This window comes from Bos grunniens, chromosome 2, assembly GCF_055505025.1.
Source record: "Bos grunniens cultivar Pamir isolate PY7600 chromosome 2, Bosgru_T2T1.0, whole genome shotgun sequence".
In the NCBI taxonomy this organism is placed as follows: Eukaryota; Metazoa; Chordata; class Mammalia; order Artiodactyla; family Bovidae; genus Bos; species Bos grunniens.
The window spans coordinates 5957238-5973097 of record NC_141166.1 but is presented as its reverse complement, the minus strand read 5'-3'; the positions used below and the strand labels follow the sequence as shown (position 1 = coordinate 5973097).

General features: G+C 38.6%; 1 protein-coding gene and 1 non-coding gene across 11 annotated transcripts in view; both read left to right on the top strand.

The window, feature by feature from the left end:
- The window catches only part of USP48 (ubiquitin specific peptidase 48), a 72852-nt gene that overhangs the window by 29586 nt on the left and 27406 nt on the right, over positions 1 to 15860 (top strand). For 2 of the 10 annotated variants that reach the window (XM_086327248.1, XM_086327218.1), the window contains exons 7-14: positions 417 to 550; positions 1160 to 1242; positions 6050 to 6229; positions 9113 to 9238; positions 9908 to 10057; positions 13413 to 13610; positions 14385 to 14499; positions 15047 to 15174. In XM_086327248.1, the coding sequence (XP_086183374.1) occupies positions 417 to 550; positions 1160 to 1242; positions 6050 to 6229; positions 9113 to 9238; positions 9908 to 10057; positions 13413 to 13610; positions 14385 to 14499; positions 15047 to 15174 (1114 nt within the window). Of the gene's footprint in view, positions 1 to 416; positions 551 to 1159; positions 1243 to 6049; positions 6246 to 9109; positions 9239 to 9907; positions 12647 to 13412; positions 13611 to 14384; positions 14500 to 15043; positions 15175 to 15860 lie in introns of those variants that run through there. The other 8 variants (XM_086327238.1, XM_086327200.1, XM_086327246.1 and 5 more) reach the window with 5 other exon arrangements.
- LOC147377330 (small nucleolar RNA U13) lies at positions 6415 to 6511 on the top strand. The gene has a single exon (XR_015153969.1). It is a non-coding gene; the product is annotated as a small nucleolar RNA U13 (small nucleolar RNA).

The window sequence follows — 15860 nt, the reverse complement described above, 5'->3', positions numbered from 1 at the left end:
GTGTGCGTGTGAAATTTGCATATACAGTTTCATATTTGGTGCCTGTAGGTATTTTCCGCCCATTTTCACTGTTTTAAAATTAATTTTGCTGCATTAAAGTACATATGATTTCTTTTTTAAACCTATTTCCTTCAATTCCCAGAAACGGGATTACCAGGAAAAAAAGACCTAAAACCCAAGCATTTTTAAAATCATGCATTTCAGAAAGAAACATCAGTTTTAAATCATTGTATACAACTTAATAACATCATTGCTAATCTAACTTAATCTTGTGTGTCCTTCATTATTTATAATGACCTGATCTTAACAGCTTGAGTAAAAACTGTTAGCTAAAGTGAAATTGTAATTTGCATCAGAGTTTTGATCATTAAACAAAAATCTTTTTTTTTTAAACTAATGTGCCTATTCCTGATCAGGAAGAAAAATTAGAAGGAGACAATCGATACTTTTGTGAAAACTGTCAAAGCAAGCAGAATGCGACAAGGAAGATCCGACTCCTTAGTCTCCCTTGTACTCTGAACTTACAGCTGATGCGTTTTGTCTTTGACAGGTAAATACGTGTGAGTCGTAGTGTTGGGCTGCTCACTGTGAACTAATGTACAGATTTTACTATAGATATGATAGAAAAATGCTTTTAATTTGAAACTTTAGATTTGAGGATGAAAGTTATAGATGGAGCCTGTCATAATTAAGAACTAGAGAAGTAGAGAATCCTTATTTTTCTGTAAAATTACTTAAAACTGCAAAGGAAAAGCAGACATTTGTGTGTCAATTACCTTAATATTTTATGTTATTGTATAAGAAGTTGAGTAAATTTTCTATTCACAACAGTGCAATCCCCATTCCCATGGAAATAGATCTTTTATAATTAAAATCAGGCAATTTTTTTTAACATGTGCATTTCTTCTGTATAGCTGGAACATGTGTGTTTTCTTTTGTATTAAAATGTCTGGAAATGCGCTGTTTGGAATTAGCTCTTTAAATTCATACTTTTTAGCTTGTTGATTATTTATTATCCAATTCAGTGACATGTTTTGAGCAAGATTGTAAAAAGAAATCTACTTAGCTACTCCCCAGTTTATTTTATTTAAATAAGCCAGTAGAACTTACACATTGTTTTATGGTTGTTTTAAATATAATTAGCTTTCTTCTTGGTTAGGCAAACTGGACATAAGAAAAAGCTGAATACCTACATTGGCTTCTCAGAAATTTTGGATATGGAGCCGTATGTGGAACACAAAGGTAATATTTTTACCAAGCAGTGATAATTATAATGCTCAGAGACTGTAACTTGTGATCAACTCCACTTGTGTTGAGTACAGAATAGGAGTTTACCACTAAATTTTATTTGCCAGTCTGAGAACAAAGGCGTTTTAGGTGAGTCGAGAGGTTATTTTTATTTTCTATGAGTGAGTACATAACAAAGATTAGATGGTTCATCAATGTCTATATAATTAAGGATATAAAAGAATAAAGAATAAACTACTTTGCTATTCCTGAACTCACTCTTGTTGCCTTAGCCTCATTTCAGTTTAGTTCAGTCACTTGGTCGTGTCCAACTCTTTGCGACCCCATGGACTGCAGCACGCCAGGCCTCCCTATCCATCACCAACTCCCGGAGTTTACTCAGACTCATGTCCATAGAGTCAGTGATGCCATCCAACCATCTCATCCTCTGTTGTCCCCGTCTCCTCCCGCCTTCAGTCTTTCCCAGCATCAGGGTCTTTTCCAGTGAGTCAGTTCTTCCAATCAGGTGGCCAGAGTATTGGAGTTTCAGCTTCAACATCAGTCTTTCCAATGAACACCCAGGACTGATTTCCTTTAGGATGGACTGGTTGGATCTCCTTGCAGTCCAAGGGACTCTCAAGAGTCTTCTCCAACACCACAGGTCAAAATCATCAATTCTTCGTCACTCAGCTTTCTTTATAGTCCAACTCTCACATCCATACATGACCACTGGAAAAACCATAGCCTTGACTGGATGGACCTTTGTTGGCAAAGTAAGCCTTTGTTAGCCTCACTACTATATCTGTAATTCCTCATAAAATTAAGGATTTCCACATTGCCTCCATTCATGGTTTTAAAAAACATTTTATCAGAAACATTAGATGGCCTAGTTGCAATATTTATGCTGTAATGTAATTACTTTCTTCTTTGGTGGTAGTCACCTTAGTAAACAGGATGATCCTTGTTAGAGAAAAGTATCTTGCCGTTTCTCTCCTGCCCTTACTGGATGGACCGTTTTACTTCTAAGATTGATGTTAATGTTTGTGAAATTTTTAATACAGAAGTTATATCATAACCTCTGTCTCCATAAAAAGGTTCTGGTGGCAAGCCATAGTCTAAAACCTTCAAAAGAAATGATTGGGAAGGTGGGGAAGTGATATTTAAGCCTTAAAATGCATGATACTCTCTACTCAGTATACTGGAGTTTAAAATTTATACCTGTGGGGTTTCCCTGGTGGTCCAGTGGTTAAGAATCCGCCTTGCAATACAAGGGACATCAGTTCGATCCCTGGTCTGGGAAGATCCCACATGCTGTGGAGCAGCTAGGCCCATGTACCACAAGTCCTGAAACTTGTGCGCCCAGAGCTCATGCTTCACAGCTAGAGCGCCACTGCCGTGAGAAGCCGGCACGCCAAGAGCAGCCCCCGCCCGCCGCAGCCAGCGGAAGCCTGAGGGCGGCGGCGGAGGCTGCCACGGGGCTCCCCCACACCACACTCAGAGCTGGGGAGAGGAGAGCTGCTGCACGCGGTGCCTGGTTACCGTTCAGTCTGCCTGATCGAATAAACTCAGCAGTAGTTCACTGTCTACAGTAGTTTGCTTCCTGCCTCCTTTACATAGTCAATTATTTGAAATTAGAGAAGCCTGGTTACTTAGTGGTTTCTTGGGGGTTAGGAACGTAGGAAATGTACAAATTATTCCTTACCTTTTTTTTTTCTTGCCACTTGTAGGACCTTAGTTCCCTCACAGAGGATTCAGGAATTGAACTCTGGGCTACTGCAGTGAAAGCTGTGAATCCTAACCACTGGACTGTCAGGGAATTCCCAAATTATTCCTTTCCTTGACTCCAGTGTATGATTTCGAATAGTTCTTATCATGATTCAGTTTATTATATATTTGTCCAATTCATACTGTAAAGAATGATGCTTCCACTTTCATAGTCTTTTTATTTTTCCTGTATTCTTATTCCTATGTGTCTGCACACATATATCCACACAAAACAGAAAAGATAGATCTAAAAAGGTGATATGTTTTTAAAAGGAGAATTTATTTTTTTAAATAGTGAACCTGCAGATACACAGATGTGTAGACTGAGGGATTCTCATACCTTGAATATTCAGCAGCTTACTATCTTAACTCTTGCGATATTACTTGGGGGTTTTAATACCCTATAGACAACATTAAGTCTTAACAAAATTCATAGACTTTTGGAAGAAACCACTTAAATGTAGTTATCAAAATACTAAGACAGATTTGTAATACAGTAATAGAAGTGAAGTCAGAGTTGCTCAGTCATGTCCGACTCTTTGCAACCCTGTGGACTGTATAGTCCATGGAAGTCTCAAGGCCAGAATACTGGAGTGGGGAGCTTTTCCCTTTTTCAGGGGATCTTCCTAACCCAGGGATCGAATCCAGGTCTCCCACATTGCAGGCGGATTCTCTACCAGCTGAGCCAGGAGGGAAACCTGAGAATACTGGAGTGGGTAGGCTTTCCCTTCTCCAGCACATCTTCCTGACCCAGGAGTCAAACCGGGATCTCCTGCATTGCAGGTGGATTCTTTACCAGCTGAGCTACCAGAGAAGCCCTTTAAATGGGAATAGATATGCCAGACAAACATCAGTTCTTTTTCTATTCTCATACCATACAAAAAAACTTAGAAGAAATAAATGATCTTTTAAATTGCCCGAGAAACCCACAGCTTAAGGATTTTCATAAAGTTGGAATTTTAATTCTGTACTCTTTTTTTTAATGAATTGATAACTAAAATCAGGTTATCTGCACAGTGATAATATGACAATAAAAACTTGTATCTATTGGTAATAGTCATAGTTACTGCTAATACTTCTGTGATTTGTTGTCTTCATTAATAATTTGAGGGATACTGCTGAGTGCCGCTGCTGTAGACAGTCTTCAGCTGACCTGATAACGACCTCTCTCCTTCAGTGATTTTGTCTTCACCCTCCCTCAGCCCTTCTGAAGGTCATAACCTACCTTGTCTTTCTATAATTTAAATACCGTATATCTTGTTCCACTCTATTTTCCTCTTTTAAAAATGATAAAATAGAAGGCATCCATAAAAATTAAAATACAGAAATAAATGGTTCAGAGAATTATCACGAAGTGAATATCTTCCTGAGTACCACCCACTCCCGCCTGTGTGACCCACCTGGTTGCAATCTCCTTCCTCCTGAAATAGAGCCATTAGTCTGAGTTGTCTGGCAGTCGCTAATTTTTTTATGTTTTGGCTTTAGCATTTTGCTATATAAACTTGTACCCTGAAGCATTATAGTGTAGTTTACCCTTCCGCCTCCTGGGATATTGCCAGGTGAAGCCTAACCCATTGTTTAATCTCAACCTGCCTCCTCTGCTTGTTCATCTGGGCCATTGGTGGCTGGAGAAAAACATCATTGGTGTGTCTGTCTGTATTTTGAAGAATTTCAAATTTTTATGAACAAAATCTAATTAAACAATTTTGTTCTTTTAACTGGATCAGTTCATCTGTTTACACTCTTGTTAATTTACACTCTTAAAATTCTCTGATTAAAATTTGCATCACTTTTATTAAAGTTTCCTGTCACTTGCCTGTATTTTCAAGTTTCTCATTTCTCTAAACATAGAAGCCTAATTTTATAATCCATGACTGACATTGTTGGAGTATTATGTAAGTTTCTTTTTGCTGTCCCATTTGGTTATTTTAATGTTACCAGTTCTTCTGTACCTGGTTATCTCTGGAAAATTTTTTATGGTGTTTTTATTTTTTACTTTTCGTTGCACTGTGTGACATGTGGGATCTTTGTTCCCCCACCAGGGGTTGAATCTGAGCACGCCTGCCCGCCCCCCTTCCTCCCCCCGCAGCGGAAGCAGAGTCTTAACCATTGGACCAACAGGGAAGTCCCTGTAAAACTTTCTGTGGCGATTCACTTAGGGCTGAAATGAAGCCACCTCCTCCAGAGAGACCTTAGGTTTCCTTCTGCCAGGCTCCTGGGGTCCCTATGGGTTAGGTATCGTTGCAGACCAAGTTCAGTGCTTAAGGTCCCCTTGCTCACGCATGCTGTAAGAACCTGGCCAGTTTTTACTTGTTTATTTTTAGTGGAGACATCCACGACTAGTTCCATGGGTTATTTCAGGACTTTTGGGGGGCATTACACTGCGTCTCTGTTGTGGGGCCTGGGCTCTATGGTTGTGGTGCACATGGGCTTAGCGTCTCTGTGGCTTGTGGGACCTTCGTCCCCTTGACCAGTGATCCAAACCTCACCTTCGGCAGTGAGAGCGCAGAGTCCTAACCACTGGACTGCCGGGGAATTCTCTTATCTACACCTATTTTGAAAGCAATTTTCCTTAATGACTTATATCTAATTTTTTTTTAATTCTCTTTTTTTCTAGAAATAGTAGTTTTTCGATTTTGCATTCAAATCTTACTAGTTTGTGTGTAGTTAATTTTTGTAAGAAGTTAGGAAATATGAACAATTTGATTGTTCATTATGAAAATATGAACAACTGATTCTTGGTAAGCATATGGCTCGGTCTGTTAGTGCATAAGGGGAAGTATACTACAGAATGACTTTGTAACCCTTACGTGCCCAGAATGCTGTAGCTTTGGATCGGTACATATTGCAGAGGGAGTAGAGAGTTGACACAGAGAGGTGATAAAAACAATGACTACCACGTTATTTTATGAGACTAAATTTTTTAAATCTAAGGTGACCTGTTTTGGGTTCTACTGGATGCATAAAGAGTTGTAATCGTTACAGTGCAGGCTCAGGATGTGAGAAGAAATACTGTCATCTAAACTTTCTTTCACTTTTTCCCCTTCTCCTTCCCTAGGTGGGTCCTATGTGTATGAACTCAGCGCGGTCCTCATACACAGAGGAGTGAGTGCTTATTCTGGCCACTACATTGCCCACGTGAAGGATCCACAGTCTGGCGAATGGTATAAGTTTAATGATGAAGACATAGAAAAGATGGAGGGGAAGAAATTACAACTAGGGATTGAGGAAGATCTAGGTAAAACCTTTAAGTTGTGAGTGCCCTTTTAAAATATAATTTTATTTTTTTTAACAAAAATGCCTGTGAGAAATTATTATGGCCCAAGATTGTTATGGACTATCAATGCTATTTGCATTTCTTAAACACGTGAAATCTCTGAACTTTCATAGCAATGCTTGGATTTTTTCAAAAAGTGATTTTGGATCCTTTTGTAGTTCATGAGCGTGATGATTGGGTGTTCACGCTATTGCGTGATTCGTGCAGACCTTGTTACGACACTGGCACATTACCCATCTGACGTGACAAAAAAGGAAAAAGTGATTTTGCTCCAGGGATGGTTCCATAATGTCCTGTTTTTAGTACAGTCTGAAGGCGTATGTTTCATTTTCAATTAACAGGTTAATTGTGGGCAGCTAGGAAAGAGGGTGGTAAGTATTAAGCTAAAAACTATGAGTAGTAGATTTAATATAGTAGGATCAGGACTATATATTTCTCTGGGTCAGGACATATATTTTTGAGAAGTAATAGTAGGGGAACTTTGTTCTCTGAACAGCATCTCCCCTTCACTGTTAAGTATCTTAGCCCAACCCTAGAGGGTGGAGCCATGCCTCTGTGGGGATTAAGCTGCTTATTGTTCCATGGTAATGAGATGTGCTATATAGGGTGCTTCCTGAAATAGTTTCTAATATATAGTTCTGATCACCTTGGTTTTCGTGGGCTAAATACCCGTTTATTGTCTAACGGAGTGGACAGGTCTTCCGATAGGAGCCATCTTGGCTGAAGTTTTAATCACTTTCTTACTGCTTGTCACTTGGACTATGAGATGCAGAAAGGGAAAAGGAATGGGAATAGGTGGGTGTCTCCCGCCACTGTCCTTTCGTAAGGATCAATACCACTTGCCCAAGTGGAGGACCACGGCAGTTGACACTGGCTTTCAAGGAAGGCGTAGGGAATTTTGCTGCAGGTAGTCATGTAGTGGCTATATTGTAATTTGAATGAATATTTTCTTTTTTTTTTTTATGTACACTTTTTGTTCATCAGTTGTACCTCCATAGAGCTTGAAAGTGAAAGTGGGAGGTGTGCTGGACTTAGCTTTGTGAGTAGTGCTCCACCCAGGTGTGATGCTACAAGTGTTTCCTAATTTTAAGTCACATTTTAGATACATAGCAATGTTGCTCCCACTTCACCTGCGTAATACTCAGGCCCTTAGTTAACATTTGCTTATATTTTTTCTTATTGTGATATTCTTAATAGGAACAAAATTGACATTTAGCTTTAAATTGTGAATAATTAAACTTTAGTTTTATTTAACTGTTCTTTTTTTTATTATTTAACTGTTCTTTACTGAGTTTTCTTGATCTGTTTCATTTTTAGTAAGAAAATCGTAGGATTAAAAGCATTGTTAAGGCTCTCCATATAGGTAGTCTTAAATTTTAGAACATTTCAAGAGGAAGAGACCCTACATGTTAGGATCCCATTCCAGTATTTTAATGCCTCATTATATGCAGCTTACATTGCTGCTTTTATCTGTTTTATCAAAAATAGAAAATCCTTATTAAATTCTATTAGTCATTCATTCTTATATTCTCTTGTGAACGTTTATGAATCATTTTATATTCCATCTTACACAAGTTAATGAACATCTTAAATGTTAATAGTTTTTAGTTAGAAATGACCAACAGGTTTTCCTTTTACATGCTGAGATTTTTAATTCCCTACTACTGTAGTCTTTAAGCTTTTTTGCTCCTGATTCTCTGAGAAATATTGAACAACTTTGGTGTTTCACTGCACACTTTAAAATCCAGGATTTTTCATTGTAAATTTAAGTAGCTCCCAATAATGTAACTTCTGACAAATTATAAATACTGAAACAAACTGCAGCATTATTACTCTTGTATCCAAATGAAATTATATAACATAGAGATTCCATGCATCCCCATCATTCTTTTCAAAGTTACATGAACTGATATTTTTTTAATAACAGTATTTTTTTTAATACTTCCTCTTTGTCCTGTACTAGTGTTTCCATCACACTGACCCTAGAGAATTTTGTTCTGATGGAATATTATAAGTTTTCTGTAACTGTAAAGCTCCGAAAAGTTAGAAAGTGTTCTGAGGTTTTTTTGTTTGTTTGTTTTAAATAAATATTCCTATATATTCGATAAAACCAATACAGGTTTTAAAAGGATTGAACGCAACGAAATTTTACTGTGAATAAATCTTTTGATAAGACTTGTCACAGGATAGGAGCTTATATCTTTCTTTTGTAAAGTGGGAGACGGATGACTGAAAGGAGAAGTAGAAATCATCAGTGGAACCTCAGCAATTTTAGAAAAGTACACTGGCAGTTGAGGATCTGGTTCTTGATTTCCTCAGAACTGTCCATGCCCTCCTCCCCATTAGAAAGTTATCCTGGGATAATCAAACTTAGTTTGAAGGCCACCTTCATGTGATATACATGCCATGTAAAACACTAACGTTCTCTGCTTCTGAATTCATAGGGATTAGTGGCTCATCTTAGCATTTCATTTCATTTGGGGAGGGGGGAGGAAACATTTCATTTTATTTCTTTGTGCAGTTAAGCCTAGATTTATTTTTGTAATTTAAGACCAACAGGAAAATAAAATCTATATATTTGCTTCAGGTTAGTCATTGTGAAAAACAGTACCTTCTTTGCAGCTTTTACAAATGGAATATGGCAGGCACTGGGGGTTAATAAACATTCAAAAATGTATCCAGCCTGCAAAATTTACATTGCCTTTTAATGTATTTTTAGCTTGTATTTTAGGAATTGTTATCTATGACCACCACCACCCCCACTGCTTTCCCTCCCCTACAAAAGAATGAACAAATGATAGGAATTGTAATTTAATCACCTTTTCATCTCTCTCACCTCAGCAGAGCCTGCCAAGTCCCAGACACGGAAGCCTAAGTGTGGCAGAGGAGCCCACTGCTCCCGGAACGCCTACATGCTGGTTTATAGGCTGCAGACCCGGGAAAGGCCCGGCACGCCCATTCAGGTGCCAGGTACGCAGCTTTCAGGGTTACTTAACGCAAAGGTTTCTGAATACCTTGCTCCAAGATCAATGATTAGAACAGGTGACCTTTATCTGTTATGATAGGTTGACTGTGTATATGGTAAGTGGTAAAAGTGCATATAATCATAAATTTGATTTAAAGTGATGAATTTTTAAAATAAAGGAGGCTTTCACAGAGCTATTCCACTGACCTCCTAAAGAAAAGCAAAAGCAATGAAAGAAATGCCCTTGGATAATAAGGACGAATTTAAAGAGCAGTTCCATTGTGTTTTGTTCAGCTTGTGGGTTTAGCCACTTATAAATCTTCTAGGTTTAATTTTTTTAAAAAAAGGAAGAGCTGCTGCTTGCCTGAAGGCAGTCTTTAGTTGTCACTTTACCTAATACTGTGCTGTGCTCTGTGGCACCGTTTGTTTTGAGTGGCGTTTCTGAGCCATTGGGTGTTTCCAGTTGGCTGATACTATGGAGAAGCGGGTTGAGGAGCCCCTGGTGTTATCAGGGGCTGTCTTCAGCTTTACTTCTGCCTGCAGGCTGGAGGGCAACCGCAGTGGGAAGTTGCTGCCAAATCTCAACCAGTATTTGTTGTACTTGAGAGTTCAGCACGGTTCTTGGTCTTTGGAAAACAGGATAAAGGTTTTTCTGTCTTTTCTGTTCTGAATAGCCTTTCTTCAGGAGCTGGTGGATCGAGATAATTCCAAATTTGAGGAGTGGTGTGTGGAAATGGCCGAGATGCGTAAGCAGAGTGTGGATAAAGGAAAAGCCAAGCACGAAGAAGTTAAGGAGCTGTACCAAAGGTTACCTGCTGGAGCTGGTCTGTAAGATATTCTGGGACAGCACTGTTGCCATTAAGTGCCTTGTTTCTTTTATGTCCGCAAATGTATATGAACAAACGTTCCTCTGCCCCTCCTTATTTATAACCCATTAATGCCAGCTGATGCCCTAACGCTTACTATGTAAACCAGCGTTAACTTCACGTGTAGCCTTCCGTATAACTCTTACCATGTACTTTTAAAAATGGGAAGCTCTTAATAAATTACGAGGTTTAGGTCAGCACTCTGCATATATGACTCTTACAGATATCTCTAATTTGTGAGACGTTAGCTTATTTTTAAAAGAAAAAATCTGATCAGGCTACAATGGAAGCAACTCGCCTAGTCTGTTTCCTTGCATGCTTTGTGCGCGAGCAGTATTAACAGGCATTCTTTCATATGAGTGCTCTTTTTATGGTACTGTTAGATTATTCTGAAATTGAATATCAAATCGTCTGAGGATAGGAAAGCTTTCTGCTGACACCTAATTTCTTAAGAATTATCCTACACAGTCCAGCTCATTCTTTTACTATGTATGTTTATTCAAGTTTATCTAATGCCTCATAAAGGAAACCTCAACCTTTTAAGGCTGGTATGCCATTTGTAATAATATATTTTCTGTCATTTCATAGGCAATTCCCCATACCCAATTCCTACCTAAAAAAGAGACAGTTTCACTAATTTTAGAGAATAAATACTCAAGCATAATTGTACTTGTGGTTTTGTTGTTTTGATATCTCAGTTTTCCATTACTGGTATAACTTTAAGCAAAAAATGAATATCAAAGAATATCTCTCAAAAGTTCTGTCTGAACTGTACCTTAATTTGATTCTCAGCTTTCTTTGTAACTTGTTATTCTCACTCTGTTTCAAGAGTTGGGATTATCACAAAGAACTAGACTGACCTTAATTTTACTGGAAACAGTTTGGAAGTGAACGTGTAATTCACATCTCTAAATTTATTCAAAGGAATTGGTACCTCAAAATCTGTTTTCTGGACTTTGATCATAGCTTCCTGGATTCACAGGTCAAGAGAAAGGACTTACTGGGTCTATGAACTAGAGTGCTGGTTTTGAGTCACGCTTTAAAAGCTCGTGGTCCAAACATGTCACGTTTCAGATTTACACTGTACTCCTCTTGGCTGTTTTCATTCCACCTATAAGAACCTGTACTTACGCTCTCCGAGTATGTATATATGTTATCAGTACTCTTGCAGTTATGAGCTTTATCATTTTTCATATTTACAGTAAGCATACGTGGTAGAAAGTCCATGTTTTCCTAAAATACTGTCGATCTCAAAATTAATGACCATGGTTTTGTGCTGCCAATCAAATCTTGTTACGTTTTTTCCTAAGTCTTTGTGAACATATTAAAAGAAGGGTCATTTACTATAAAATATGAACCTCACCAGGAACCAGAACGCTTTTGGCCCTTTTTATTTAAATTGAAATATTTTTTAATAACCCTAAATTATCTCTAGGTAAATTCTTTAAGATATTTTTGATGCCGTGGTCTTTCTAGACTTCATCCCTTTTCAAAAGAAAAGTTCCTGTTAAAATCCAGGCATTTAAAACTGTATATAAATACCTTTGAACCATAGTATACATTTTCCTTTGGTAAATATTTTAATAGTTTTCTCACTTCATCAGATGCTGAGATTTTTATGCAGTGTGTTATCCCAACCTGACAGAGTTCTTCGTCCTGTTTGTTAGTTGATTACCCGTGCTTTGGAATCACAATAATAGAGAACATCTTTGAGAAACTGCCAAGAGTCTTTGTTTGGTGTAGACCCCAGTTAAGGAGACTCTTGGTAGAAATTGATATAGCTCTTCCAAGGTTCTTCTGATCTTCATATCTTGTATTGATAGCCTTGAAATTGCTAAAAGTTTAACCTATGGGAACTCTCCTTGGGAAAAGATTAGCTATGCTAAGACTTCTTTTTTGCTCTTGTGGATAGAGATCATTCATTACCATTATGTACTGTAAAATGCCCCAGTCATGTTACCTGTGCTGAGTCTTAAGGTCTCCACTTTTACATATTGTACAGATATACGATTAACTTTTCTGTATCTCTTTTCCTCCAACAAAGCTCAAAATGCTTCACATATCTTATCTTTTACATTCAGCAACATCCCTGTGAGGTAGGTGGAAGGCAGGTATTATTACCTTCATTTTACAAGTAAAAGATCTGAAGCATGGAGAGTTCAAGTGACTTGCTCAAGTTCAGTTTCTTGGTGGCAGAACTTGGACTCAGCTTGCGGTCCCGGGCTCTTCCTCTGCAGCTGTGTCAGAGCTGACCAATCAGTTGCGAGGCCCTCAGTTTGTGATATACAGTTTTAGCACAAATAAGGGATCCAACAGTTCTGAATTTTGTTTTTGTAAAAATTGAAATGTTTTACACTGAACTTAAAATGGAAGTTAGTTTTCAGACTTGTAAATTTCAGGGAAGTGTGAAATTGGTCAAAATGGGCTTTTGAGTTGAATTGTCTATCCCTCAGATCTCATCAGAAATAGTATCATAATACAAATACATAAATTCAACCTCTGTATGTTTTCTTCTATGTTTTATGCTGGGACTCACTGGAGATCTTTGTAAGTAATCAAAGCTGGCCCTTTATCTTTAATTTTGGCTTTTATGGAACTCTGGGGCTCTGTTTTCCCAAATTAAAACTCATTTTGAGGTGTCTGGCTGTATCTTAATTTTTCCAACTTTGGAATCGATACATTTGACTCTGGTGCACTTCATCCTAGAAGTTGCTTAACATAACTTAATTTCTTGAAATACATAATATGGATTTGTGTGGGGAAATCAACTACCTTTTAATCAATGTCAGTATCATCTTGGATGAAGAAAAGTTCCGGTGTTCAAACGGACTTGTGCAGTTGTAGCTGAGTGAGGTTAATTTTTTAACTTAAGACCTAGTCAGACTTCTCATTTTAACTTTCAGTTGTGTATCACACATGGATGATAAGTGTTTATGAAAATCACTATGGGAGTGAGGCTATGTGATTTGCGAGCTAGCTTCGAGTGTGGCTTGTCACCAAGCTTGGGTGTCCTGATCAGAGCTCTGCTGTGCTATCAAGCAAGACACTTCTCTCTGTGGAAGCCTCTTTTGTAGAATGTGGTTAATAATACCAGCCGATCTTACAGGGCCCCATGCACAGCTCCTGGAACTCAGTTGAGGGGTAGTTAAACGGTGCTTTGTGCTGTACTCATCAGACATCTTCCCTGAACAATGAGTCTTCTTGATTCTCCTAACTTTGGAAAGAGTTTGCATTGTCTTTTGAGGAAAATGAATGTCATTCAGTCAGAAGGCTATAAAAATACATAGGCTCTTTCCCTTGCTTTCTTCCTCAGAGCCCTATGAATTCGTCTCTCTTGAGTGGCTGCAGAAGTGGTTGGATGAGTCAACACCTACCAAGCCTATTGATAATCATGCTTGCCTGTGTTCCCACGACAAGCTTCATCCTGATAAAATATCGATTATGAAGAGAATATCTGAATATGCGGCTGACATTTTCTACAGTAGATATGGAGGAGGACCAAGACTAACTGGTAATTCAAGCTGTCTTCTCTACTTAAAAAGGAGCGCTGCATTAAGCCGTCATCATGATCTTTTTAAGCGTTTGTCTGTTTTCGGTGCTGGTCTCAGTTGTGGATGTGGGAGCGTCACTGCTCCTCCTGTGGTCTCCATGATCATTTGACTCAAACTGTGCTTAGACCTCATCTCCCGTGTACTTTGCAAAAAGGATCTGCTGCCTCAAGTATAAGTTAAGAAGCATTATACATGGTATATTTACGACATTAGAAAAGAAACTGATACTGCTTATTCAGTTTTGTTTTGTTTTCTGACAAGGCAGACAAAACAGAATACATTTGAGAAAGCCATCTAGTAGTGTTTTGTTATTTTATTCAGTACCCTTCACAGTATTGGTCTGGTTGATACCCACATGAAGGTCTTAAACAATTAACGTGACATTTAGAGTTGTCAGATACATTGATCACTCTCCCCTCATTTACAGCCTCCATTATTTGATGGTGGTCTGGCAAAACTTGCATCAAAATCTTGTAAAAGGTTTTACTTTGTGGCACAGACAGTCAAAGCACAGTATAACGTTTTATAACCGATGGTTCCTTATGCAGGATAGCCCTATTGCTGTCTTGATGTTTATGTCACCAAAATAATTTAGGACGCATACCAGGTTGCTGAATCGTCTGAATTAGTGACTTTGGGTTCACATTCTTCCTTGCTTCATGAAGTGCTGAAACCATTTCCATCACAGAAAACCTGTCTGAATACGCTGTCTTTTCTTCGGCTCTCTGTCTCAGTGAAAGCCCTGTGTAAGGAGTGTGTAGTAGAACGTTGCCGTGTGCTGCGTCTGAAGAACCAACTAAACGAAGATTATAAAACTGTAAATAATCTGCTTAAAGCAACAGTGAAGAGGTATGTTAACATGGTGTATATTGTTTCATAGGCTAAAAACCAAGTAGCTTATCATTTATGAATAATAGAGACTTGGGTTCTTCGGAAGAAAGAAGGTAATGAGTGATCAGGCATGCCAGATTAAATTTCGCAGTGATCGCCACTGAGGCAAAGATAGAGCTGGGTGGCAGCCCTCCTGGCTGTATTCCATCCATTATAAAAGGTGGAAGCAGAGGTGTGGGTCTGAGGCCTCAACAACCCAAGGCCCGGTGCTCGCCTTTGTCATGGAATCAGGAAATGCTAATGTTGGAAAACCTTTCTAGCTGGCCTTAGGGTGTCCCCTTGAGAGAGGCTGAAGTAAGAATGTTAACAAACTGCACATCTGATTACCTGTAATTTAGTAGTGAGGAGTAAAAATGGCCAAAATAGGTTAAAAAAGTATAAATGCACAGAAGCAAATATTGAACTTTTGATTCGGTTTTGTTGTGATCTTTATAAGGAAAGGAGGGAGAAGGATATTAAGAACGTTGCCTGCATAATTTTGCATTCTCTCTTTATTCCACAGCAGTGATGGATTTTGGGTGGGGAAGTCCTCCTTACGCAGTTGGCGCCAGCTGGCTCTTGAACAGCTTGATGAGCAAGATGGCGATGCAGACCAAAGCAACGGGAAAATGAATGGCAACACCTTGAATAAAGGTACTGTTTATCAATAAAACCTGTTTGTAGGTGGCTGTGAATTATACCACAATTGTAAGCACTTGTTTGTGGTAAAATTGTTTTGGGGCTTCCCTGATGACAGTCAAGAATATGCCTGCAATACAGGAGACCTGGGTTTGATCCCTGGGTCAGAGAGATCCCCTGGAGAAGGGAATGGCTACCCACACCAGTATTCTTGCCTGGAGAATCGCATGGACAGAGGAGCCTGGCAGACTATGCAGTCCATGGGGTCGCAAAGAGTCAGACACGACTGAGCGACTAACACTTACACCTTCAAAATTGTTTTAATTCCTTCCATGTAATGCCTAAAGCGCTCAAAAATGTCTCAGAACAAGTAAAAGATTGTAAGCTATTTAAAGTGAGCAAGGGGCACTCCTCATAACCTGACCTGCTGTGGGCTCTGGGTCTCTCTAATTAGTCCCAAGAAAAATTATTTTAAATTTTGCTCCAGCTAAAGTTTTTAAGAAAAGTCTGTTGCAAATTGCCCAGTGTATAGTTTATTAGCCATACTGAAAGACTGGGTGTGTTAAATGATTGACCTTGAACTTCTGCATTTTTCATCCAGGAGAAAATGCAGGTTTTGAATAGCATTTTACTTATAAATTCTTTGGATATTTCTGAAGTTATGCTTGTAAATAGGAAAATACATTAATGTCAGTCAATGA